The sequence below is a fragment of the Neomonachus schauinslandi genome, chromosome 7 (genome assembly GCF_002201575.2).
Source record: "Neomonachus schauinslandi chromosome 7, ASM220157v2, whole genome shotgun sequence".
NCBI classification, from domain to species: Eukaryota; Metazoa; Chordata; class Mammalia; order Carnivora; family Phocidae; genus Neomonachus; species Neomonachus schauinslandi.
Genome location: NC_058409.1, coordinates 143,781,009 through 143,807,970, shown reverse-complemented (window position 1 = coordinate 143,807,970; position 26,962 = coordinate 143,781,009). Strand labels below are relative to the sequence as shown.

The following is a 26,962-nucleotide window of genomic DNA, read 5'->3' as shown; positions in this document are numbered from 1 at the left end:
CCACCACCAGAGTAGGTGCAAAGCATTGAGAGCATGGCGTGACATCCTCCTCCTCGTTCTTCTTATATTTCCAATAACCGAATGCTAGTTTGAAAATATTGTAGATGATAAAGTCAGGCTTTGAGAGAAGTTGGGTAACCAGGAAATTAACATAACGATATTTCTTCATCATGCTCCCTGCTGGACATCAAACTCCTAACGATATTTCTTCATCATGCTCCCTGCGGGACATCAAACTCCTATCTCGAATTAGGAAGACTGCCCTTGTGCTCAGACGCCCCACGGATCTACGGGTGTAAGATACAGGTGCTGAAGAGTCCTCCGCCAATAGGGACAGGTTTAAAAGAAAAAGAAAGAGGACAGGTTGGACCATCACTTTGCCCAGGGCTTGGGCTTCATTTATTGGCTTGCTTTCATTTTTTTGACATTGCTCTTATCCAATTGGTCAATTATAATTTTCATCATTTGGACTATGATTTTAAGGCCATTTAATACTTCTCAGGATCTCTGTAGTAAACCAGGATAAAAGAAGAGTATGTTGAGGATTAGTGTTTAGGATCACTGGTGGAGAAAAGCTGGCAGAAACAGTTTGGAAACATATTGAAATTTAATTCAACAAGCTATCGTTACTTCCAGCTCTTTATACTCTAGGCAGTGTGATCAGTAATAAATCAACACATCAAATATTTTTTCTATTTGAAAAAAAGACTTTTTTTTCAGTCTTTTTCAGAAAAAAAGCAACTCCTTAGAGAACGAAGTACATGTAAAACTACAGCTTTAACAGAATGTTTGGATTTTCCTGGTATTCAACTCTGTCGAAGCTCAAGACGAAGACCTACCGTGCGATTGGTGCAGACAGGCGTGAAAGCATTGGTCCCACAGGTAAATAACCGGTCGCCACCCACCAAAAGCACCCGGATGTAGTTCTGACATTCCTCCTGGAGGGGGGAAAAAAAAATCACACAAAACATGTTAACAGGCCTGAACACAAGAGGAATGGCAAATCTGAATATATTTTGACTGACTAATAAATTATATGGCAATTGACCACTAAAAACAAAAACAAAAATCTCTTAGATATTGACCCCCAAACAATAAAACTGTTAAATAATCTGACCTTCTCTATCTGCACACTTGTTCGGTAGAAGATATTTATGAAGATAAATATACACATTCAATTAAAATCTCAAAGCATGTATCTTTTTTTTGATGAATGTGGTTTCATTTTGAATTGTACCTGTTAACAGAGCAAACCCGAAATCGCCTTTGGTATGTGTTAGTGAGGAGAATGAATAAAAGGAAACTATTGGATGCCACTCATGAAAAAGTGTCTCAGAAAACTTTCCAGAACTTTGAAAAAAAATGTTACAAATGCTTCTCCAAATGCAAGGGTCACATGTGAAACTCTGTATACAGATTGGAAGAAGTTTTACACAAAGTTTTCAAAGTGCTATTCCATACATAGTGAGAATCTATACACATTTTTGATTTTTGATGGAGAAGCAAGAATGTAACTAATAAGGAAAGGATGTCCAGAACATGTGGGATGAGACCCCATGCTGAGTGATGACCCAGAGTTGAGTATGTTTTGTGCTTGCAAAGCATGCATAGAAAATCTGGGGCACTGTCATCATAGTGCATGGACTTCTGAGCCAGAAAGCTCTTCATTCATTCAGCAAGCATTTACTGACTAGATATTCTTTGGTAGACATTGTGCTAGAGGTCACAATCTAGGCATTCAGCAGAAAATGAAAATACAGGGCCATGACAACTACTATGGAGTTGTCCAGAGAACAGAGTATTACTACCTCGAGAGGGAAGGGGAAGGGAAGAGTTGGAGAAAGGCTTCCCAGGAGGTGACATCTAATGTAAGTTTTAAAGGAAGGACAGACGGGCGCCTGGGTGGCTCAGTCAGTTAAGCGTCTGCCTTCGGTTCAGTTGCTGATCCCGGGGTCCTGGGATCGAGCCCCGCGTCGGGCTCCCTGCTCAGTGGGGAGTCTCCTTCTCCCTCTCCCTCTGCTGCTCTCTCTCTTGTCAAATAAATAAGTAAAATCTTTTAAAAAAATACAAGAAGGATAGAATTTAGTGAAGCTTCCTGGAGGAAGCGCCATCTGACACTTACAGGATTTAAGGACCTAAAAAGGGAATAGACAACCTAGGTGGGGGGAGTGGACTGTGCCGAGGTGCCGTGGTTAGAGTGAGGGGCTTCGTGGTGTATGGAAGAGGTCACACACCCGCTGCACAGTCAGACAGGGGCCGCTGTGCCTAGTGAATTTGAATTTTATTCCAAATGTGAAGGGACTTGCTATTTGTTTTCATTGCATGAAGTCTGACCTGACCCAATGTTGAAGGACCACTCAGTGTAGAAGCTAAACTTGAGATAGGGAGATTACAGTTCCGGAGACAGACAAGGGAACCACTTCCTTAACTGGGTCCCATGTCCTTTAGTGCCCAGACTGGGTGGGGGGTGTGGACGTGCACAGCCAGAACGCAGTGAACCAACAGGATGTGGTGAGGAGCCAACCGAGTGGACAGACCGACATCTCATGATACATGATGGTCCAAATAGCATGCTGCCCTGCATAAGAAGCTCTGCATTTGGCAATGCTCTCTTCAATCAAATGGAGCCCCAATCTCCATGCCGTGCTGATTTGCCATAACTCAGTCTGCTTGTTGGCCTGGCCATGAGGATGATGAAAAGAGCTAAGTCTGGGGATCTGCTTTCTAAATATGAAGTCAAATGTCAAGGGCAGATAATTCTCCCAATACCATACCTAGCAAGAATAGTAACAAATTATAAGTGACTGCTAATCTGAACACACTTCGAGAAAAACAACCACCAAAGGAATGAAAGCTCTAAGTTCGATATCGGGAGAATGGAGAAATGAATGTCAACAGTGTACTGGGTAGCTGAGAAAGGTACGCCAGATGGGGAGGAGGCTTGTTTTGTTGTGTTCTGCTTTGTTTTTATGACTATGGAAAGGGCAGAGAGTTCTGAAAGAAAAAGAACAAAACAAGACTTCAAAGAGCCACATGGTTATCTCTTCCCAGGCTCAGGGAGCACAGGGAGGACACAGAGGAGGGGCGAGGTGGCCGGGCCATGTCAGGGAGCATGGGGGCACGGGGGTCTGCAAAGACAGGATAAAGGCAAGGATGAAAGCCTGAGGACTAAACATGCCTGAGGGATGCTCCAAAGAGATACCTTGGAGCACACAGGGAGCTGAGAGGGCCTGATGCCTTAACATATAAAACAGATGTAGAAATAACACTATAATCAATAGGAGATGGGAAATGACAAACAGTGGGAGAAGTGGGGATTTTGCTTGTTTTCTGTTGTGCTTTTAGAACTCTTTCAAGAAGGAGTCTAAGACATAGAGGAACTCTTTTGTTGTCGTTTTAAAGCAAGAGACTGACACAAAGTAGAAATGTGCTGGAAGCAAGCCCATATCCATGAACACAGTCAAGGGTAAGTTATTCCAAGATCCCGACTGAAAGATGATGTCTACAGACCTGGGGGAGAGAAAGCCAGTACTTCTCATCAATTATGGGAAGGGAAACAATCGAGCTAACAAAAATGTTTATCTTCATCTCCCAGAAGTAAGACAAACTGAAAATAAGAGCAGAGGTCATTAACTTTTGTGAGGGCCCATCACAAACTTGATGAAGAACTGGAAGGATGGTTAGGGAGGGTGAGCACCAGAAGGCAGAAGTGTACCAGAGAGGCAGGACAAATCCAACTGGATTTTTTTTTTTAATCTTAGAAAAAAGTAAACAAGGGAGGGCACAATGATATTTCAATTGGAACAGAGAATTGTAACAAGCCTGTTCCAGTAACCAGGACCACATGAGAACACACTCAGGGGCTCTACTGTCTGAGAAGGGTCACATGCCCATGGACCACCCATCAGCTTCCCCAGCTCAGTGAGGTTGCAGGGCAGGATAGAGGAAGAGTTCAGGGATCAGGACAATCAGATAAGGGGGCCCGTACAGTCTTTTTCTCAAGGACAGAGGGCAGACCCAACCCTGTGGACCCTAGAGTTGCTTGTGACATATGGGACCTGACCAGAGTCATGTTCTAGATGAGTCCAGTATGCATGCTGGGATGCACTGGGGGAAGAGGAGAGGAGGAGAGGAGAAGAGGAGGTTTGCATTATCACCAATGGGACTAGGACAAGGCATGCTCCCTCCCTGTGTCCTGTAAGAGGAACCTTCGGAGGTGGGCATACTTCTGTGTTTCTTCTTAACTGTCAAGAGCTGAACTCCTTTGCCCAAAGTCTGGCTCAGTGCATCTCAGACCTTTCTTGTTCTCACTCCCTTAAAAGCCGCCTCATGTTTAACTCAAAGACTGCTTCAACTGATTCTAGAAGCAGGCTGGATGTGAATCATAAACAAATAAATGCATCTAAAATAATGTTTTTTTAAGAGAAATTGGGTAAGTTCAGACAAAACAGAATGTAGACCGTATTAGATAGAAGAAAGTAGAGGTACTTAGCTTTTGAGCAGCAGATAAATGTAGAAATCAGAGTCAAAATTAAGAATGAAAGGAAATGACCCCAAGGGCCAGGCTCTGTAATCATCAGTCTCCTGCTGGTGGTAGGCTTAAGACCCAAATTCTCCTACAGAAAATCTCCTGGTGGATCGCGTTATCGATCACGGCTACAAATGTGGCTGTTTCACTGGTTATCTAAACGTGCCAGAAGGACTGCTTGGGATCGCTTGTTTTATTTAAAGTACAGGCATGATGCAGATAGATGTCCCTTCCGGAGATTCTGGTATAGGTTTGTCTTATAAATCCACTTACCTAAATATCTTTGAGTTTCCTTTTCTCATCTAAGAGTATTTTCTTTTATCCCATTTCTGTATCTTGAAAGTGGTTTAAGGGGAATTTAATGAATTCTGGTTTTCCAAGAAGTCATAGTGCTCATTTCCAAGGCTGCCAACTGCCTGCCACCACACGGCTTCTCTTGTTGATAATGACAGTCATCTGTCTACCTTTTGGTAATACCACTTGAACTTAAAACGACCCGTGGGTGCCTGCGATCCCACAGGCAGGTCAACCTGTCCTTGACTTCGAAGCAATTATTTGAATTGACAGCTGGGAGGCAGAGTTGCTGACTCACTAAAAGAGCTTCGAGACAGAGGCAGGCCAAGGCCCCCTTGGTCTCAAGGACACACAGCCCTGACCCTAGGACAGAAAACACATGTTTTCAGGACCTTTCTCTCAATGAATTCACTGGTTTTTCCCTTACAGTGTTTCATCATTTTTTTCCCCCAAACAGGTATGTTCTGCTTGAAGAAAGACTGTAACTGTGCAGAAAGACGATCCGTAAACAGGGTAGGTGGCTCAGCAACGCCAGCCCATCTTTGTTAGGGGGTGGCCGAGGAGGGCTGGGAGCCAGGCAGCCTCCATGCTCATCACAGCGCTCCCACTGAACACAACGTGTCTCCCTGAGTGACGCATCACCTTTGTGAGCACCCAGAGCGCTGCAGAGCAATTTACAGTAACTGCACGTGCCTATCCTGCTGAATGCATACTTACCGAAAGTCACGATTACCAGGTGAATCTTGAGAAACTGCATCACCCAGTCAGATGTAAATGTATATATATATGGCGTATACACATAGGAGACATATATGTGTGTAAGAGACACATGTATTACATATGTATATATGTGCATACAGATTACAGAAGCTTTTTTTTTTTTTTAAGAGTTTATTTTGAGAGAGAGAGTCCACAAGCATGAGCAGGGGTAGGAACAGAGGCAGAGGGAGAGAGAGAATCTTAAGCAAACTCCACACTGAGCTTGGGAGCCAGACACAGGACTTGATCCCACGATCCCGAGATCATGACCTGAGCCAAAATCAAGAGTCAGATGCTCAACCGACTGAGCCCCCCCGGGCGCCCCCAGGTTACATAAATTTAAATAAATATATAGACATGCTGTTATAGTCATATTTATACCTAAATATATAGATATACATATCTAGAAATATGTAGATAAAAATACACACATATGCATATGAATATATATTAACATATCTATTGTATGCTATATAATACATAGTGTATTGATAAATTAAAGTGTACTTATTATGCATATATTTACATAATGTGACTATTTTCAACTGAACTCCATGGAAAACTTGTTGGGGACACCTCTATTTAAAAAAAAAATGAGAAACAAAACAAAACAAAAATAAAACTGCCTGTACAGAATCTACACAGGTTGTTTGCGTCCCATTTAAAGAAGCCTTAATTTTTGCAGTAATCATACAGAATAAATTCAGGTCTGCAGGGTGCTGCATGCTTTAACTCAAGAATTCCAAATCCTGGCACTCCCGGTGAACGTGTCCAGGCCCCTCCCACCCCCCCGCCATGCCACCAGGCAGGATGGAGTCATGGAGTCATGGTAGCTTCCCCCAACATCTGGAGTTTGCACTCTCCTTGCATAGCTGGACAACACGGCAAGTAGGGCCCCAGGAGAAATGCAGGCAGAACAATACACGGAGCCCTGGATTCCAATCAAAACTCCCCCACCAAAGAGCAAAATAATTCTAGGCACTTGGTGTCAAAAGTACCCAAATGAGATCACGAGCAAGAAAGGTACGAGAAGCAAAAGCTCCAAGAGGCGCACAAAGCAGCCCCCTCACCCCCTTGCGAGCCGGTGCGTTTCCTAAAGGGCACAGCGGGCAGGGCTGTGGCTCAGACACAATGACCCCAGACAGACAAGGGACTCTTGTCCATTTATGTTTAAAATAATATTTGTTTAAAAGACATTTAAATAACTCTTGAAGCATCCTTCTGTAATCGGATTTCAAAAAGAACTAAATACGACAGATTTTATTATAAAAGTTTCAGAATACATAAAAACAGACATTTCTTCCCCCTTTAACGCAGGAAACGTTTGAGTCCTTTGTAGGCAAAGTCACCCTCTTTCCCCAAAACGAGCTGAAAATTTTATAAATACAATTGAACTCCAACCTCACAGAGAACTGGCAAGTCTCCGCACCTCCTTTCTCTTCTAAATGGGCCCAAATCAAAGATCTATGACATTTTCTTGACCTGATTCCCTGAACTGTCAGTTTAATGGACTACACGTTTGAAATGGTGCCTGTGTCGGTCCCAACACCACCAGGGAAAAAGAGCAAATGTGTCCTCTTTCTTCTCCCCTGCTGTGCAGCCGGCTGAGGAATGTTCCCATCAGAGCGGCGAGGGGGCCCAGGGCGCGCCACCCCGCTGGCTCAGCCCCCTCACCGTGCCCAGCATTCCTGGCTCTGCTTATCCTGCTTTCTGTGGGGCAGCACAGACCACTGCTCTTCGGGGAGAGAAAACCATGAGTTCAGTCAAAACGGCTGGCATTCTTCTCATTTTTGAGATGTCACATTTTGCATTATTCTTTTGATTTCAGGGAGAAGGGAAACTTTGTAATTCTGTGAAAGTTGTCCTAAGACTACTGCACAAACAAAAAATAAACAATCGCTGAATTCTCATTTCTAAACTCCTGGCCACTAAGAAAAAAACCTGAATTCCACTCCCTAAATGGATATTATAGCCGTCCCCCTTTATCTATGAGGATACCTTCCAAGACCCCCAGGGGATGCCTGAAATGATGGACAATACCAAGCCCTACAGATACCACGGTTTTTCCTGTACATACCATATCTCTGAGAAAGTTTCATTTGTAAGTGAGGCACAGTGAGAGAGGACAACAACAAATAATAAAATAGAACAATTCTAGTAATATGCTGTAGTAAACGTTTTGTGAACGTGCTCTCTCTCTCCCTCAAAATGTCTTACTTTCTGTGCTCACCCTTCTGTGAGTGATGGTCTGAGATGATGAGATGCCTACGTGATGCGGTGATGTGAGTGACTGATGTAGGCACTGTGACGCAGTGTGGGCCTACCGACCTTCTGGCGTGACATCAGAAGGAGGATCATCTGCCTCTGGACCGCGGTTGACCGCAGGTGATGGAAACTTCCAGAAGCAAGGGGACTGCTCTAGTTAAGTTGACTCTGTGAAAATGTTTTCCGATTTGGGCCCTTGAACTGTCAGAATGGAGAAATTTGGGTTGTCTGAACTGTGAATTCAGGGACTGGCCCTCGGGCAGGTGGTATTTGGCCTCGCTGCTCCTCTTCATAGGAAGTGGCCTTGTTTCTTCTTCTGTGTCCCAGGGGCTGGGCTCAGGCTACTGGGTCAGGTGCCATTTTGAGAACGTAACAGAGATGCTAAGTAAGGAAAAGGAACTAGGAGAGGAAGATGCAGAGCCAGATGTCCCACCGGGCTCCCCACCCACGGACCACCCGGCAGTGTGGCTTAGGCTGAAGCCTCTGGAAACTCATCACATCATTTTGGGCACATGAACTTCTCCTGCACACAGTGCTGCCACAAAACCGAAATCCATTTCAACTGAGCACGGGTTGTTCAAGAGCGTAGATGGGTCCATCAATATACTTAATGCCACCTCAAAGAACACGCCATCTCTCCTTACAGTACTGGTGCCTGAAATTCATCTTTAGCTGCGTTGGTATATTCTTCTGAAAAAAATCCCATCTACAAATGGAGTTTGAATCAATTTATAATGACGGAGATTTGCCATTGTTTTTAACCCATCAAAACCAGAAACACGTGGAACGTGAAGGTCTGATTTTATTTGACCGTGTTTGTTCTGCTTGTTTTCCTTCTGTGTCTCAGAAAACTCAGCAGAGGGTAGTGAGGACCGCTCCCATCTGTCAATCGAGGGTATGTTACCTAAAGGAATGAAAGATGCTCTTTCCGATTTGTTTCTGATTTTCACTTGCCTAATTTCTAAGCACCAAGGAACAAATGGTCACAGCTTAAGGCAAAACATGGGTCAGTTCTGATTCAGCAGAAGCAATTATTCACTCCAAGCAGTAATGATCTGCTAGTAAAAGGCTACCGCTCTAATCCTTATAAAATTACTGACTCAGAAACTATCAGCAGGAGAAGCATTGGCTACCGAAATAATCGGATGTTTTCCTAAAATACATAAGGAACAGAGGAGACTGATGTCCAGAGAGGGAAGGAAATAGCTATTTTTGAAATAGTCTGTGAAACGAATGAATGTGATCTAGAGGAAACATGAGAACCAAGTGAAATGGACCATGTAAGAACTGCCAATGCTTTCATCATTTGGAGAAATACAGTCCAGATTCTTGAGCACGTTAGTATCTGGCAATGTCTAGAGACATTTTTGGTTCTTTCTGGCTGTCACGACTGGGTGAGAGGGATTGCTTGCATCTAGTGGGGACCTGGGGACACTGCTAAACATCCACAATGAACAGGACAGAGACCCCACAACTAAGAGTGATCGGATCTCCAACGTCAAGAGTGGGGAGCCCGAGAAACCCTGAATTAACAAAGATCACCACCCAGGTGTGGGTCTCACATGTTTGGTCACTCATCAGGAGAGTGGAGTTACACTCCCAACTTCGGCTGTGTCCTGGGCTCAACGGGAAACCGTCAGGCCAGCTCCCAGTCCAGGGGCATGGGTTGCGTAATGAAAATGCAGCATGACAGGGAAAATACAGATGGCTACTGGTAACTGGTGCAATGTGGGGGTGCAGTAGGGGCAGGAGCCCCTGCAGAGAAAGACACAAGTCCCGGGCGAGAACTGGGGGGGGGTGCAGGGGGAAGCGTGGGCAAGGTGAAAGCAGGGGGAATGCTTGAGATGGGGCCCCTTGAACGGGTAGGAAGCCATGGCCACCCCACAGGTCCAGAAAATTTGTTGCTGGGCTGCCCAAAACCAAATCATGCTTATTGGCACGTGCACAGACCCAGAAGGAAGAGGAGAGGGATGAGCCAAAGTACCAGAAAAAAAAGAAAAAGGAGAGGAAAAGCCAAGAGGGAGAAGGACTCAGACCCTGGAAGGCGCCGGGGTCATCAGGCAAAGGGGAGGACAAGGAGGGCATTAGAAGCTTGGAAAGGAAGGTCCATGTTTTCTGCTGGTAGAAATAAAAACGGTGCCCCCCCCTTACTGCCCCCAGACGATTCTGCCTCTCCACACTGCAATAAGGTGGTTTTGTTTGAAGAGTTCCCTGTGCTCTGGTGAATAGGGAGAAATACCTCTGGTACATCATGACATGCAAACATTCCAGGGAGGAGAAAGCAAACCACAGAGACACCCCCTTCTCAGGTTTTGCACATAATTTATCCAAACTCAGTAAGAAGAATTCATTAGTTACTTCTCCTTTATTTTGTGGGGGCATTTTCATATTTTTCGTAACCTGGTGCTATCTTTACATCTTCTTGTGTCTCCGATGATTTATGTCAGAAGCATTTTCTGAGGTTAAAGATCTCTCAGTAAATTGCCTTCATCAATTTCTGCTTTTTTTTTCTTTCTTCGTCTCCAAGTGTTTCCCTGGCTAAGATGGCATTTTCTTCCTTCCCCTCTACTCCTTCCGGGTTCTTTATTCAGATTTGGAAAACCCAGTGACTGAGTTTGCTGAGACCGGCCTCCACGTCTGACTCTCAAAACTGTTTAGTTAACAGGGAAAAGGGCAATGAAATTGGGTAAAATAAAGTGCCTAACATCTTTTACCCACACAGCCGGTGTGAGGATCTTTTACCAGTGTTTGCTCACTGCATTTGCTAGATTTTTCCCCCAAGCCCTTGGCTCTGGGCTCACATTTGCACAGGGAGCCCTACTTGCTGCTCTTTGTGTATCTGCTTTCTTCTGGGACCCAAAGTGGGATTCACATTGGAAAGACCTGTGCTCCAATAAAGTAACGCCATCACTCTCAGAACGAGACAGAATGAGCGTCTGCACCAGCTGCAAAAGAATTTCCTCAAGATGGTCCTGTATAACTTTCTCAGAACCAGATTTCCCCGGATGGAGGAATTCTGCTCTTCCTGAGCCAGCGACCGTGTGGAGGCAGTTCGACCCTGGGCAAAGCTGCTCAAGAAATGCATTTCCAACCTTAATTAGAAACTGCACTTTCCTTAGGAACTTGGGGATGCTGATTTTCATATGGAAAGAGAGGAGGTGGGTGGAGGGGAGAGAGAGAGAGAGAGAGGGAAAGAGAGTTTATTTTATAGATACGTTAAAATGAATTATAAAGAAATCTCATCATTTTTGATATAATAATTTTATTTATCATAGAGTCACTTTATGGAATTAGCTCTAAGATATAATTGGGGAATTAAAATGTTATTTTTAAAATTCAGGCCCATATATTTCCAAATGATATCACAGCCAACTGATTCCATATTTTAGCCTAATGATTAATGGTGCAAATCAGATCTGCTCTCCTATTCTGAATCCTTTTTTGGAAACTGTGGTTAATCTTGATTTAATGTTAAAACCTTGAGAATCTACTGTACATATATTTTGTTTCTGTTTTGTTTGTTTGTTTAAAGGTTTTATTTATTTGAGAGAGCGTGAGACAGAGAACGTGAAAGAGAGAGACCGCAAGCAGAGGGTAGGGGTAGAGGGAGAAGCAGGCTCCCCCCTGAGCAGGGAGTCTGATGCAGGACTCGATCCCAGGACCCTGGGATCATGACCTAAGTCAAAGGCAGACGCTTAAATGACCAAGCCACCAAGCTGTCCGACGTATATGCTGAATCCTGTTTTTTCAAGTTACAAGGCACCATCATCAGGAATAACCTTCATATCAAAATGCTTCACGTACAGTCCTTCCAAACAGTGGTGACCGTGCATTTCCGCATGCCCCTTACCTCAGACTTGCCCTTACTGTAACAGGCCTTCTTGGTGGCTTCATCACACTCCCACTCCACAGCCTGTAGGAAACACCAAAATGACAGCGGCTGTTACGGTTTTGACTGAAGAAAAGGGGAAGAATAATAAGGCACTGGTAATCAGATTAGGAAATGTGGGCACACCACGGAACCTTCATACTAATACAGAATTTACACTAAATTCATGAAATTCACTCACAGAGGCTTCTATTTAGCTTTGAAATCAAAGCATTTAAAGGACCTGTCCCCTAAGTATCTACAGTTCAGCAGAAGTAGTGTGATATTTCGATGACTGTAAGAAAGGCACATGCAAGGAGTTGGTATCTAGTACCAATTCCTGAAACCATCCCTGCAGTGACATCACAGGATAGATCCACAGCACACTGAAAAGACAAGCCTTGGAACAAAATGATGTAAATACTCATTTAGACATTTGTATTTTCTGTTCATAGTATGTCATTTATCAATATTCAAAGATAATGGAGCAAGGATGATTTTGCAACCTCCTTACTCCCAAGACCCATATGTAAATGATGAATAGTCAATAAAAGAAATAGCTCATGCAAAGAGCACATCTACTACTTCACCCAATACCAGTAATTTTCATACCATTAGGAGCTCTGACTAAATAGGTAGAGCCACAACCTGCGAGTATGTTTTCCCAGACTTTCCAAATCTAACGCATGGCGTCAAGTTGACGTGCATTCTCTCACATCTGCTGCTGTCCGTGATTACCTGAGATAACACACAGCGCTGACTTCACAGGAAGAAACGATGCCTGCAAATATTAACGATCTATACGCTGAGATTGTGAATCACTTTTTTGAACAAAGTTAAGAATTTGAGCTGTTTATCTTTTGTATTATTGTATGGAATGTGGATTTGTGAGCTGGATTTCCAAAGATTTAGGATTTTTGAAGGATCAGTTAAATCATTATCAGAAAAAAAAAGTTTTTTAAAATTTTATTTTTTTGAGAGAGAGCATGAGCAGGGTTGAGGGGTGGGCGTGGGAGGGGTAGAGAGAGAATCTTAAGCAGTTTCCAAGTTCAGCGTGGAGCCCGATGCAGGGCTCAATCTCACAACCCTGAGATCATGACCTGAGTCGAAATCAAGAGTCAGACACTTGGGGTGCCTGGGTGGTTCAGTTGGTTAAGCGTCTGCCTTCGGCTCGGGTCATGATCCCAGGGACCTGGGATGGAGACCAGTATCAGGCTTCCTGCTCAGCAGGGGGTCTGCTTCTCCCTCTGCCACTCCCCCTGCTTGTGCCCACCCACTCTCTCTATCAAATAAATAAATAAATCTTAAAAAAAAAAAAAAGAGTCAGACACTTAACCAACTGAGCCACCCAGGTGCCCCATTCTCAGAAAAAATAATTTAAGCAAGGGACAATTCTTTGCTAATTTGAACTAATGTTAAATAGTAAACTAAACTAAGCCAAAAATAAGCTACTGTCAAACATTATGAAGGAGAATAATGGCTTCACTCTCACTTCTAGGAAGAAGGTATTTTTTAATTCTCCTAAACCTAGGAGAGTAACAAAGTGATGGTGTACCATAATCTCGTATCTACTGTCCTCCAAAGAAGGTTACATAATAGAGATTAAAACACAAAACCCTGCCTCTTGTATAACTTATCTTCCTTGGCAAATATGAATCCATAAGAAAAGTATTCTAAAGAGAACCACTTCAGTGACTTTCAAACAGAAACAAGATCCTAACTGCTTTCCCTTGTGTCAACTTAGCGAGTTTTGTCAGTGTCAACATTTGATAAGAGAATTTGTTAATTCTTTCTGTGATGTCTTCCTGTTCATAATGTTTAATGGCAGCAATAAAATCACAGCGAGTCAACATGTGATGCAAACAAATGACTTGAATTCTGTGCTAGGATGACAAATACATTCGTGACAAGAGATGACACCTCCCGAGAAGACATAAGGGCTTCATGTGTAATGGCAGATCCGTGTGTCCCCACAGGACTCACGTAAAATAAGTGCATTACTATTGTTCCAAATTTCTTAGATCTCTTTATAAAACTATGTTGTTTGTATTTAAACAAAGATACCTGTATTTTTGCCCTTACTTAAACTCAAAACAGAATTGATATACTACGATACATTCTTTTACAAAGTCGACCCTATCGCAACTTTGACCTCCTATCATCAGGAGGGTTGGTTATATAATTACTAAGACAACTACAAAGCAAAAAGCTTTAGGTAAAGAGGCATTTGTAGGGGCTCTTGTTAGTCCAGTGATTTTGTTGAAAGTTAAATAGTAATTCTCTTTTCAGTAAACATAAGACCTATGAGGAGCATGGTTAGTCCCAGGGTTGCAAGAAAATTTATCAAATGCCATCAGAATTGTTCAAATCCTTCTGCCGCAATCACAAAGAAATAGCTTCCCCAGTCTGCGTAATGCCCAAGTAGCCTGTGTGTTTTCAAGATAATTGAAGGCCAAGGATTGGATGCGGAAAGTAATAGAAAAAAGAAGGAGAGTTTTCAAGAATATTTCATTACTTTATCCAGTTTGGCAAGAAAAAGCACTTGCACTCACAAGTTTATTAGACCAATAGAAAATAGGACGGATCTTACAGATTTTTCTGAAGACAGTTATTAAAAGAAGCAAAGTTACTTCTGAGGCATTTTTATTACAGTATAACTGGCTTTCCAATAATATTCAAATCCAGAATTAATTAAAGACCATGACTGTTCAGCTTTTCTGTTGATTCACTTCCTACCTGAATAGAGGACAGGATAGACAAGATTTATATTAGGAATGGACTGAACTACCTATCGTAGGGCTGGACAAATATAACTGGATGTCACAGAATTTATCAAAGAATGCAGTGGGAAAACATGTCGTCTCCAGATTGGCCTAAAACAGGATGTTGATCCCATAGTATCCTTCTAGTCTCTCAATGAACTGAACTTAATCCATCTGACCACTTCACAACTATGGGGAAAAAAAAAAAAACCACTTCTATTAGAGAGAAATATGAGTATCAGTAGAATCCTCCAGAGTTTACTTCTCAAAGTTACTCATCCTGTTTGAAATTATATTATGTTTTAACCTGGTCATAACTTTCTTTATTCCACAAGAACTGTTCTAATAAATTAAATTTCTTTTAATCAAGTCTTCTCACTATATTCTCACAGGAGATTCTTGTTATTCTTTCATGCATCATAATTTTGGAACAAATCCCACTACTGATTCGTGAAGCCATCTTTCCAGTTGACTTTCTTTTAAGACACTTTTGTATCTACACAAACCTATCTTTATGACAGTCAAAACAAATGTGAAGCCATTGACATGCTACATCTCAGATCTCAGTACAACACTCATGATCTTATTTCCTGAATCTCTGTGGTTTTTTTTTAAATCTAATTTTTATCATCTCTTGTCTTTTCCTATTGCACAATAGTCCTGCAGAGGGAAAAAAAAAAAATCTCAATTCTCTATTCCGTTCTGCATTTAATCTTCATTATATTTTTTGGCAGCACACACGTAGAACTAATACTGTGCTTACTTGGATATCCAAACGCTATACACAGTAGGCGAAGAGTGTGAAGCATCTACATCTTAAAAGACAAGAAGATTCCCATTCATAGAACCTTATTTTTGTTTTGTATGTAAATATATACCAATAACATCTGTGCTCTTCAACTACCTACAGAAGCTTTGCTTTACGCATTTGCATTCATTCTCTCTTTTCATGTCATACATGGTTAGGAAGTACCCACCTACCAAGTGCAAGACGCTGTGCTAGATAATTTTGATGGAAGAGAAACAGACATATAGGTGATATTTGCACATGTCAGACATTAGTTTATGATAACATACAAGGGTCTTCCATCAGTCTGGACAACATCTTGCTAACTCTGAGAACTTGCTCACTCTGAGAACTTCACCATGGGTCATTTCCATTGTTCCAAGAGCCATGTTCATTTCAGATCCAGAGATACCCTGGAACTTACAACATCATCAACTTTCAGGAAGCCACAGTGTTAGAGACAGACGGAAAAGGAAATAGAGTAGATTTACAGTGTATCATTTTATACCCGCAGAAGCCCTGGATGGAAGGAAGCACGACACCATACATACCTCACCATCACGCACACACGTATGCTCAAGTTACGATAAATGGAGCTCCGATCTCGGGAGTAAATCAAATGTGGGAAAGAAAAAAGATTGGCTCTTTCTATGTACGTGTTACATACATATAAATCCACAGTTCTCAGAAGTATATAAACAAAGCTGTGTATTATCATATTCCACAGCGAGAGAAGTTAATTAGACAGGGACCAGCAAAGGCAGATACTTTTCATAAAAATGAAGAGAACAACATTCTAGGCAGATGGGCCACTACTCTTTCAACAGATGGCTTTGCTAATTAGATCCTGGCAAAAGATAACATTAAAAAAACTAGTTTAATTACACAGTGCCAAAAATTAACAACCACCTGAGGGCTTTTTTTTTTTTTTATACATTGCATTCATATTCTTATGTCATGTATATCTGTGAAATGCCAGAGAATGTGAAATCGTGGTGGCAACTATAAACACACTGTCAGGCAATGTGAGACCATATCCTTGTTCAAAACAGAAGCAAAACACAAATGAGTTGGAACTTGAAATAACTTGATTTTTATGTTACTTCAATAAGGTGCTAATCCAGTTACCCTTAAGCAGAGACATGTTCGCAAATTACCTTTAGTGGCCACACGTGACAGGTTCAAAACACTGGGAATCTGAGATGGAATGGTGTGCATTGAAAGACACAAAGGGGTGGATAGTTTAGTCACTTGGGAAGGATTTCTGTCCATGGCAAATATGTAAGTCCATTTCACTCTTACTGGTGACCTCCAAATCAGAGAACTGTAAGCGGGCATTAGTCCTATTATCCAACGACTGGTTTTTGATTCTCATGACACTGGCATCATCCAAAATTACAGATACAGCTTACTTTGGAAATCCCATAAAAATGTGTTACTACCCTTTTTTAAAACCCTTACATGAAAGCCCAAGATCTTCCACATCAGAATAGCAAATCAGACTTACTTTTGATAGCTGCACAGTGGAGTTCCCAACTTGTTAAATGCTTACTGGGCCTTTTGTTTCTCAGTGGATCTTTTTAAGATTTTATGTATTTATTTCGGAGAGAGAGCGTGAGCAGGGGGAGGAGCAGAGGGAGAGGGACAAGCAGGCTCCCCGCTGAGCAGAGAGCCTGACGCGGGGCTCGATCCCAGGACGCATGACCCTGAGATCACGACCTGAGCTGAAATAAACAGTCGGGCGCTTAACCAACTGAGCCACCCAGGCGCCCTGGTTGGCTCTTTCTAAATTGAGGGTTGTTTTTTGAGTAGACAGTATATTAGATTCCTAGGACTGTCATAACAAAGTACCATAGACTGCGTGGCTTTAAACAACAGAAACTTCTTCCCTCATAGTTCCCACGGCTAGAAGTCTGAAATCAAAGTGCCAGCAGGGTTGGTTCTTCCGGAGTCCCCAGGAGAGAATCTGTTCCCTGCCCCTCTCCCAAACTCTGCTGGAGGTTAGCAGCCTTGGTGTTCCAGGGCTTCTGGAAACATCACTCCAGCCTCTGCCTCTGTTTGCCCAAATGTTCTCTTCTTATAAGGACACTGGTCTTTGATTAAGGTCCACCCTAGTCTAAGAAAACCTCATGTAGCTCATTGCATATGCAAACACTCTACCTCCAGATAAGGTCACCTTCTGAGAATCTGGGGGGATACGAATTTTGGAAGGACACCATTCAACCCAGTACAAGACAGTGTGACATAAAAGTAAAAGTTTGAGATTGACAACTGGTAGTACACAAATGAGGGCCATTGTTTTGCTGGAAATCAGCTGCCAAATCTTAGGCAAAATACTGATAACAATTTACAAAACTCTTACATTGTGCTGACTACAGAGCTGGGTGCTTTGTATACATTTTCTAAGTTAAGTCTCTCTATAATTTTACGTGGGAGATAACATTAACATAATATTCTGGATGAGGACATCAGCTAAATAACTTACCATAAAGCGACAAGAAGAGTTAAGTGGGATATCAAAATTTGAACTTGGTGACTTGGATTGAAGCCTGTGTGCTCTAAACCACTGTCTTCTGACCCACAGAAATCATACAGTATTTGTCTTTCTCTGATTGGCGTATTTGGCTTAGCATAATACATTCTAGTTCCATCCACAGCATTGCAAATAGCAAGATTTCATTCCTTTTGATGGAGTAATAGTCGTGTGTGTGTGTGTGTGTGTGTGTGTGTGTGTGTTGTGTGTATCACATCTTCATCCATTCATCAGTGAACATTTGTGCAATCTCCATAGTTTGACTATTGTGGATAATGCCGCTATAAACATTGAAGTGAGTGTGCATCTTTGAATCTGTATATTTGTACTGTTTGGGTAAATACCTAGTAGTTCAATTGCTGGGATGTAGGGTAGCTCTATTTTTAGTTTTTTGAGGAACCTCCATACTGTTTTCCAGAGTGCCTGCACCAGCTTGCATTCCCACCAACAATTCAAGAGGGTTCCCCTTTCTCCGCATCCTCACCAACACCTGTTGTTTCTTGTGTTGTTAATTTTAGCCACTCTGACAGGTGTGAGGTGGTATCTCATGGTGGTTTTGATTTGTATTTCCCTGATAATGAGTCATGTTGAGCATCTTTTCATGTGTCTATTAGCCATCTGGATGTCTTCTTTGGAAAACTGTCTACTCATGTCTTCTGCCCATTTCTTACCTGGGTTGTTTTTTGGGTGTTGAGTATGATAAGTTCTTTATAGATTTTGGATACTAACCCTTTATCAGATATGGCATTTGCAAATATCTTCTCCCATTCTGTAGGCTGCCTTTTAGTTTTGTTGATTGCTTTCTTCACCATGCAAAAGCTTTTTATCTTGATGAAGTTCCAATAGTTCATCTTTGTTTTTGTTTCCCTTGCCTCTGGCGATGTGTGTAGTAAGAGTTGCTATGACCAAGCTCATTTCTTTAATTCTTATGCACAATCTCATATAAAAGAAAGTAAAAGTGGCCTTTACCAAATTCATGCTTTATAAAATGTAAAATTATAGCAGTAAATGATTAGTAAAATGTAAGAACAAATGACCACTGAGTCACAACACTCAGTATCTAATTATTTCTGTATTTTGTTTTGGTTGTCTACTTTTGAAATAATAGTGATTTATATGAATTAAGTAGTAATAAATAAGGCCACCTTTGAAGCTCAGTTAATGTGGAGTATATTCTGAAGTAAAAGCAGTCAATTTATTCTATATTCTACAATAAACCAATTAATCCAGGTAATGTTATAATAAAAGTTAATTCACTGAGGGTTTCCAATGCCTAAACATTGTGTATATTATGTATATTAGTATAAACGATCTTTAAATAACAGACTTAAAACATATGTAATGTAGAAAACCCCTGAGCACCTCTAGAATCCTGCGGTTCCAGGAAGCATATTTAACATATTTGGTTTTAATGTACCAGTCAAACTCTGACACCCAAGTTAAATGCTTGGAATGGCCCTGAGGAGGGAGGAAAACAAAGTAATGGAGGACAAGCTCTAATAACCCTATTCCTGAACACGGATGAGCCCCACTGAGACGATTTGGTGAAAAAAGTACCTTAGGAATGAGCCTAGTATCAAAGGATGCTGTAATATATGGTATAATATTTTAAATTATGATAGACACCGAGGAAGCAAACAATTGCTAACTTTAAAAATGATGCTATTAATGAAAAGTGGTACTGGAAGGTAAGCCTAGTACCAAACGCTGCTTTGGGTTTCAAAAAAATTATTTTGGTGGATCCAAGTAGGACTGATTTAAAAAATGGCATCCTGTACAATTTGCTAGCCTAACCATAGTGGAAAAAAAATCCAATTACTAGAGGAAGGTCTATTTTTATACTTAAATTTCCTGAAGTATTAGTACATAAGAAACTCAGTTCAAAGTCAGTCAAGCATGTTGCCATTAGAGTGGGCTGACTTTTCAAGGAATTGCCTTTTTTAAGTTTCCAGTGTGTTTGGTGGGAAAACTGTTGCTTCTGAACATATTTTCTCTCCGTATGTTTTTCAAAAACATACATCATAGAGATGATGCCATTCAAACACCACAATATCTGTAATGTTTAACAGAAATTGTAATGCTCACTAGAAATTAAATAATACATCATAATCAAATTGAAATTAGATGTTATATCTGATGTAACATTTATTCTGTACATGCAAAAAGGTGCCCCAAAGGGAATGAGTTGATTATAGAAAGTTATGAAAACTATCAGACCATCCTGAGCTTCATACCACTATTTGAAGACTTACTTGACAATAATGACATGAGGCTTTGCCAAATATAAATTAAAGAAAAAAAAAAAAAAGAATGAGCAGCATACTGGCATGGGATTATTTGCAAGATACAGAACTCTAGGGGCGCCTGGGTGGCTTAATCATTAAGCGTCTGCCTTCGGCTCAGGTCATGATCTCGGGGTCCTGGGATCGAGCCCCACATTGGGCTCCCTGCTCGGCGGGAAGCCTGCTTCTCCCTCTCCCTCTCCCTCTGTTTGTGTTCCCTCTCTCGCTGTCTCTGTCAAATAAATAAATAAAATCTTAAAAAAAAAAACCTTCTTTAAAAAAAAAACAAACAGAAAAGAAGCTTCGAGTTGTTAGGCAGAAAAGTCACCAACATTGGTTGGGAAGGGAGCAGAGAAACAGACTGGTTTTCTCTTTAGAACTCCCCAGATTCATGGGGTACCTGGGTGGCTCAGTTGTTAAGTGTCTGCCTTCTGCTCAAGTCATGGTCCCAGGGTCCTGGGATCGAACCCTGCATCCTGCTCAGCGGGAAGCCTGCTTCTCCCTCTCCCACTCCCCCTGCTTGTGTTCCTGCTCTCGTTGTCTCTCTCTCTGTCAAATAAATACATAAAATCTTTAAAAAATCAAAAAAAAGAACTCTAGGGACAAACAACTTGCTATAAAGAAGGCTGTCCTGGAAATGTCTTTGGAAAGATAACCTTGTAGCATGGCTTGGACCAAAGCATTCCTACACAGAGCACTTGACGACTGGCAAGCATATTCTAGAACCATTGGGAAAATGAAGAGAGTCAATCATGGCCTGAGTACAGGAATGAGCGCCCCAGCCCCATAATGAGATTTCATTTGGAAATATAGTCAAAGGGTTCAAAGGGAATGTATCACACAAGCAATATGAAGGACCAAGGTCTTTATTTTCAGACAACATGAAACAGATGTAGAAAAAGACTCCAGCAACCATAGCACGAATGTAAATGAAGATGCAGAGACACGATAATTTCTATACACCTTACCTACCACTTGTGACTTTTTGTGTGTTTGGTTTCTCTTGCTAGAACTGTAAGGTCACCTATGTCGTGCTCATCAATTTTGGTCTCATTATTGCATATTTTGGCTGAATCCTAATGAAGACGTTCTACATAAACTGTCAGCTTAACAGGCAATATAGATTTAAATAGATGAGTGTTTGCTTTTAGTTTTTCCCATCAATATTTTCTATTTTTTTCTGAAACTGGCTTCATGAAAACAAACAACACTTCATACCTGATTACTTTTCTCTGCAGTTCTGAGTTAGAATGTGTGTACCGTATTCACGGGAGTACATAGAAAGCCCAGATTATAGATGCTTCTTTGGAAATTATTTTTTATTCGCTGAACCAACCACTCAGAATTTATTTATTATTCACATTATAAATGCTTGTTTCCTGAGATGCATCCTACCACTACCACGAATGACTTTACTCCCAGTTTCAGAACATATCGATCTATTTGCCAAATCTCAGGATATATTGAAAACTCTTTTTATGAGCTTTATTCATCATTATTTCCATAAATTTTTGTTTGCAGCTGAGCGAAATGAACATTAAAATTTGTTTTCTGGTGTACATCTGGGCAGTTACATTTCTTTCTTATTTTAAATAAACTGTGAAACAGGATGATATACTTCTGTTCAAAAAACATTATAATATGATCACAATGTTAAATGAGAACTTAATAAACATTATTGATATATCCATTTCCCAGTTAATATTTAACATTCTCATAATTTTATGAATATCTGCTGGAACTTATTAAATCAAATAATTTAGCATTAAACAGTACTTTGTGAGTTTGCCATTTATTTCTTCAAACATTTGTCTCTCTCTCTAGTATAATCAGATTACATACCAGAGGAGAGTCCTAAAATATTATCACAACTATTCCTAAAACCTTAGATGAGAAAGAGCTGTATCCAGTAAAGAAGTCCAAAAGTGTTTCAAATATGAGAATAAAAGGTTTTGGGTTTTTTCTAAGATTTTATTTATTTATTTGAGAGAGAGAGAGAGAGTGTGTGTGTGTGTGTGCAGGGCAAGGGGCAGAGGAAGAGAGAGAATCTCAAGCAGACTCTACTCTGAGCAGAGAGCCTGACTGACACGGGGCTCGATCTCATGATCCTAAGATCATGACCTGAGCCAAAATCAAGAGTAGGCACCTAACTGACTGAGCCACCCAGGCACCCAAGAGCAGATGGTTTTTTGATATACGTAACGTCTAGGATATTTTGTTTGAAAATGGGAATTTTTTGGTATAATTTTACAACAAATTCCGGTGAACGTCACTCACGCTCCCCCTCCCCCATTCGGCCCAACAGCTTTTCTGTTACCCGACTAGCTAGACCAGGCAATTCATTGCAAACATTGTAACTTTACCCAGCTTCCTATGAAGGAACTGAGCTTTAGGGCTCTGGTAGCACCCAGAGCCACATGCTTGTGCGCGTCAGAGTGAGACAATGCGGTCAACTGAATAATGGCCCCACAAAAGATATCCGCATCCTATTCCCTGGAACCTGTGAATGTGTCACCTTGTATGGGAAAAAAAGGACTTTGCAGATGTGACTGCATTAAGGATCTGGAGATGGGGAACTTATCCTGGATTATTTGGGCGGCTCCTAAATACAGTCAAACGTACCCTGCAGAGGGAGGCAGAGAGGGATCTGCATGCACAGAGGAGAAGGCAGTGTGACCCTGAGGCAGAGACTGCGGTGATGCAGCCACAAGGCAAGGAAGGCCAGCAGCCACCAGGATCCAGAAGAGGCAAAGAACAGATTCTCCCCTAGAACCTCCAGAGGGAGCATGGCCTATGAGACACCTCAATCTTCGCTCCATAAAACTCATTTTGGATTCCTGCCCTCTAGAACTCTGAGAGAATGGAGTTCTGTTGCTTTAAGTCTCTACATTTGTGTTAGTTTGTCACAGCAGTGATAGAAAAATAATGCAGGCATATGTATACGTGGACTACACACATGCAAACACACACACACACACACACACACACATTCTCCTCCCAAGAGCCATTAGAAATAGGCACTACTATCAGATTCAGCCTACACAGCAGGTGGCAGGGGAAGTAAGTCACCCAACATCACCAAGCTATTAAGTGGATGATGCAGGATTCGAACTCAGGTCATCTGGCTTCAGCTTCCATTGTCTTAGCCCATGTGCCTTGGCCCCATCTTTCAGTGAGTGGGGTGCCAGGCTCTCCCAGACTCCTAATTCCTTCCTGCCTCACCAGGGTCCTACTGAAAGACTGAGTTGGCTTGCTTTGAACTTGTCAGAGGAAATAAAATATGATGCTTTCTCTTCCTAATAAATGGGAAAGAACTTTGGTGGGGAAAGAGAAATAAAATGGTTTGCTTGAACAGCTGATGTCTCTTCACTTTGTCATTACAGAGATTTTTGACAAAACTGTTATGGTTTCAATGTTGATGCCATATGAACTCATCCATTTGAACGTTTCAGCTGGCAACCCCTCCTACCCTGAGTTCTGAAAGGGCCCTCAAAACACAAAAGTAAATTTAATTGAGGATAGCCTATCACTCTGCAATTCTGTGGAATTATCCAAACCCATGGGGAATTATATCAAAGGCAAGACAAAGAGCATGTATGAGCAGCCAGTGTGTATACAATCCCATCTTCCAGCACATTACACTGGGGTAAAGATACTAAACTACATACAGGTAATTCACACTGGGTTATATTCCCAAAGTCAGTTTATGTATTGGAGACTTGGGAGAATAAAGGAAACGCCACCCCACAGAGATACCATGCAAGCTGAGCTGGAAAGCACCACGGTCAACAGAACCCAGTGTCTTGGATATGGCATGAAGGACCCACACATTACGCAAGCACGGCCAAGAAAACACTTGAATTTCCAATTTGAGATTCTAAGATTCCATGTCCCCCCATTCCAGTGAAAGGTGGGTCCTTCCCGCCCCACGTGTACCATGGAGGCCAGCCCCTTTGCCTCATTGCACATGGCAGGGGAACTGGGGGAGGTGTGACAGACCATTGAAGAGGTACTGCCGGGCCCCAGAAAGACAAGGACAAGGAGCAGTGGGATCTGGTTCACTCCTGGGTTCCTGTCCTTGGTGGGAGCTAGCCTACCTTTTCCCCCAGTCTCTACACCTTGACCCCAAACAGTCTCACAATTCCCACTGCTCTCCTCTTACTGGAGAACCCAGCCTTTTGGAGTCTCCCTAAATGGTCTCAAGGCTGGCAACAGCAATGCTATTAGAGAGGGAAGCCAAGCATTGCTCCCCAAGCCATCACAGAGGCTGTAGGCAAGCACTGCGCTTTCAGTGTAGTATTTTCTAGAACAGTCATACCCTAAGAGCACTAATCTCTCTCAAATAAATCACGCCCAACAGAGTTATCCTCACTTCCTAAGGCCTACAGTTTTGATTAAGCTGAATATTAAGAGTAGTAGATTTTTCTTCTTTGTTTTTCCAAATAAGATAATGTTTCCCCATAAACATCTATATGTGCTCTCAAGGGCAACGTGGTTTAATAGATTATGATGATGGATAATTAGGTCTCTTAATTATTTTCTAAGGATTATTGTAGTGGTGAAAATCAAGCCACATACACATGCATCTAAATAGCAATTATAAAATATTTAATTTAGAAATGATTTCTGATTTTGAGAACTATCTCTGTTCCAGTGTATTCACCATTTTTGTTGCATATTCAAAGACCTTATCAGCCTATTTATAACTATTTTGATTGGTTTGCCTTCTATGGTATTTTGACAAATGTCATTCGTAATTAGTTAGATTTGTGTTCATACTAATACATAATCTGGGTGATTCGGCCGACACATAATGTTTAATTACCCAATTATAATTGAATCTATTTAAAAAATGGATGTGGCAAATCCACAAGTGACCTACAAAATCTCAGAATCTCACTTTTTCTAGGCACCAGACTCTTGGCATTTCCAAAAGATTTCATCCCTAGGCCTTCTCTGCCAATATTTGCTTGTCCTTTAAATAATCATGAGTCCCAGGAAAAAAAAACTCATAGTTTAGGGAATAGCTTCTATATTCCCTTTACATCAGTGATAAACAAAAACCGTTACTGCATAATAATCCTAAAACAACAAAGTAAAGTTTCTCCTCCAATGTGTAAAAACACAAAGGACAGTCATTGAGGCTTGTCTGAGTTTAATACTGGTAAACTCACCACATACGAAATACAGACAAATTCTATGTCATCCTTATGTAATCGTTTTATTTTTTTTTAAGATTTTTTTTAAAGATTGTATTTATTCATTTGAGAGAGAGAGAGTGAGAGAGAGCACGGGAGCAAGCACAGGCCGAGGGAGAGGGAGAAGCAGACTCCCCTGCTGAGCAGGGAGCCGGACGTGGGTCTTGATCCCAGGACCCTGGGATTGTGACCTGAGCTGAAGGCAGATGCTTAACTGACTGAGTCACCCAGGCGCCCCTAAAGACTTATATTTATCAGAGAGAGAAAGCACACAAGCGAATGGTGGAGGGGCAGAGGGAATTTTCAGGCAGACTCCCCACATGACCTGAGCTGAAACCAGGAGTCAGACGCTTAACTGACTAAGCCATCCAGGTGCCCCGTCATCATTTTAATTGGTTCTATGCCAAGGAAACACTCCAAAACAGGGGATGCTAATTATCCAGTATATTTCTATGTAATCCATCCTAACTTGTAAACATATTCAACCAATATTTACTGAGCACCTATTATGTGAAAGAATGTGGGTTACAACATGATTCTTCCTAAAGCCTCCTGCACTTTAGAAATTCTCAGCGTAGTAAAGGTGAGAGAAAAGGAAGGGAGTAATATAATTTGGGAAGTAAGAGCATATAGCATGAGAACATCGAGAATTGAACACCCTGGGTAGCGAAGATGGAGAGCCACACAAAGAAACTCAGCTGGGCTTCCACGTGAGCAGGGATGGAGGACAGAGCTTCTCGGGGCAGATGAAAGGGGCACGTGCTTGCTGGACGCAAGTAACCGCATGTGTAAGGTCTGTTAGGAGTAAAAAGGTATCCCACGTTCAGGGACCTGTGAGAGATGCGTCTGCTGAAGCCCACAAGGAAGGGTGGGGATTAGCAAACTTTGAAGCTGGAAAGGGAGAGAAGGACAGACCATGAAGCCTCTTACATACTGTGGTTTGAAAACAGGACTTTTTCCATTTAAGCATTTTAAGCCTTAAGGTAATACAGTAGTTTACCTACATGAAGACATTAACCATAGTTAGAGGTGGGGAAACTGAGGCATGGAGCATGATAAACAACTGCTCAAGGTCAGAAAGCACGTGAAGGATCTAAGATTGAACCATGAACAGGTATGCAGCTTTAAAAAAAGCGCTACATGCGCTCTGGACAGATGGTCTCGAGTTTGTTCTCTGAGGTCAGTTTGAGATGCTCCATTCCAGTGGTGGTGGTGGTGGTGTGAGAAAGTATTCTATCATCCAGGAAAGAAGCTGGTTTGGAGGTAAACACAAAGCCTGGTTTCTCTGGACCCTTATATTCATCTTTGCTTGGAAACAAAGGGCGTGTAGTGACAAGTGTGGGCCACATGTTTTATTTTGGATTTTGTTTTGCTCTTTTTTGGGAAGGGAATGGAACAAGAAGTCACCATAGCTCGATCATCAACCTGCCTAGCATTTTGTTACTGACTTCTTAAAAGCATTAGCATTGACTTCTCCTTCCTTCTAGAACCACTTACCTCTCATGGTCTACCCACAATGCCCAGGTTTTCTTCACTCACTAGCTGCTCCTTCTCAGTCTCCTTACCAGCCCCCCTCTGCTAGGTCTTCCCCAAATGGTGGCATGCCTCTGGCATCTGCCTGAGACCCCTGTGGTTCTTCTCAACCCTTCCTCCTTGGGGAGTATCACCTGGTCCATGAGGGTAAAA

At 41.8% G+C, this 26,962-nt stretch overlaps 1 protein-coding gene across 1 annotated transcript in view; it reads right to left on the bottom strand.

Annotated features, from left to right (window-relative positions):
- Positions 1-26,962, bottom strand: part of SEMA5A (semaphorin 5A) — a 297,610-nt gene that overhangs the window by 154,017 nt on the left and 116,631 nt on the right. The window contains 2 exon segments of the mRNA XM_021702499.1: positions 840-938; positions 11,697-11,759. Coding sequence (XP_021558174.1) covers positions 840-938; positions 11,697-11,759 — 162 coding nt within the window.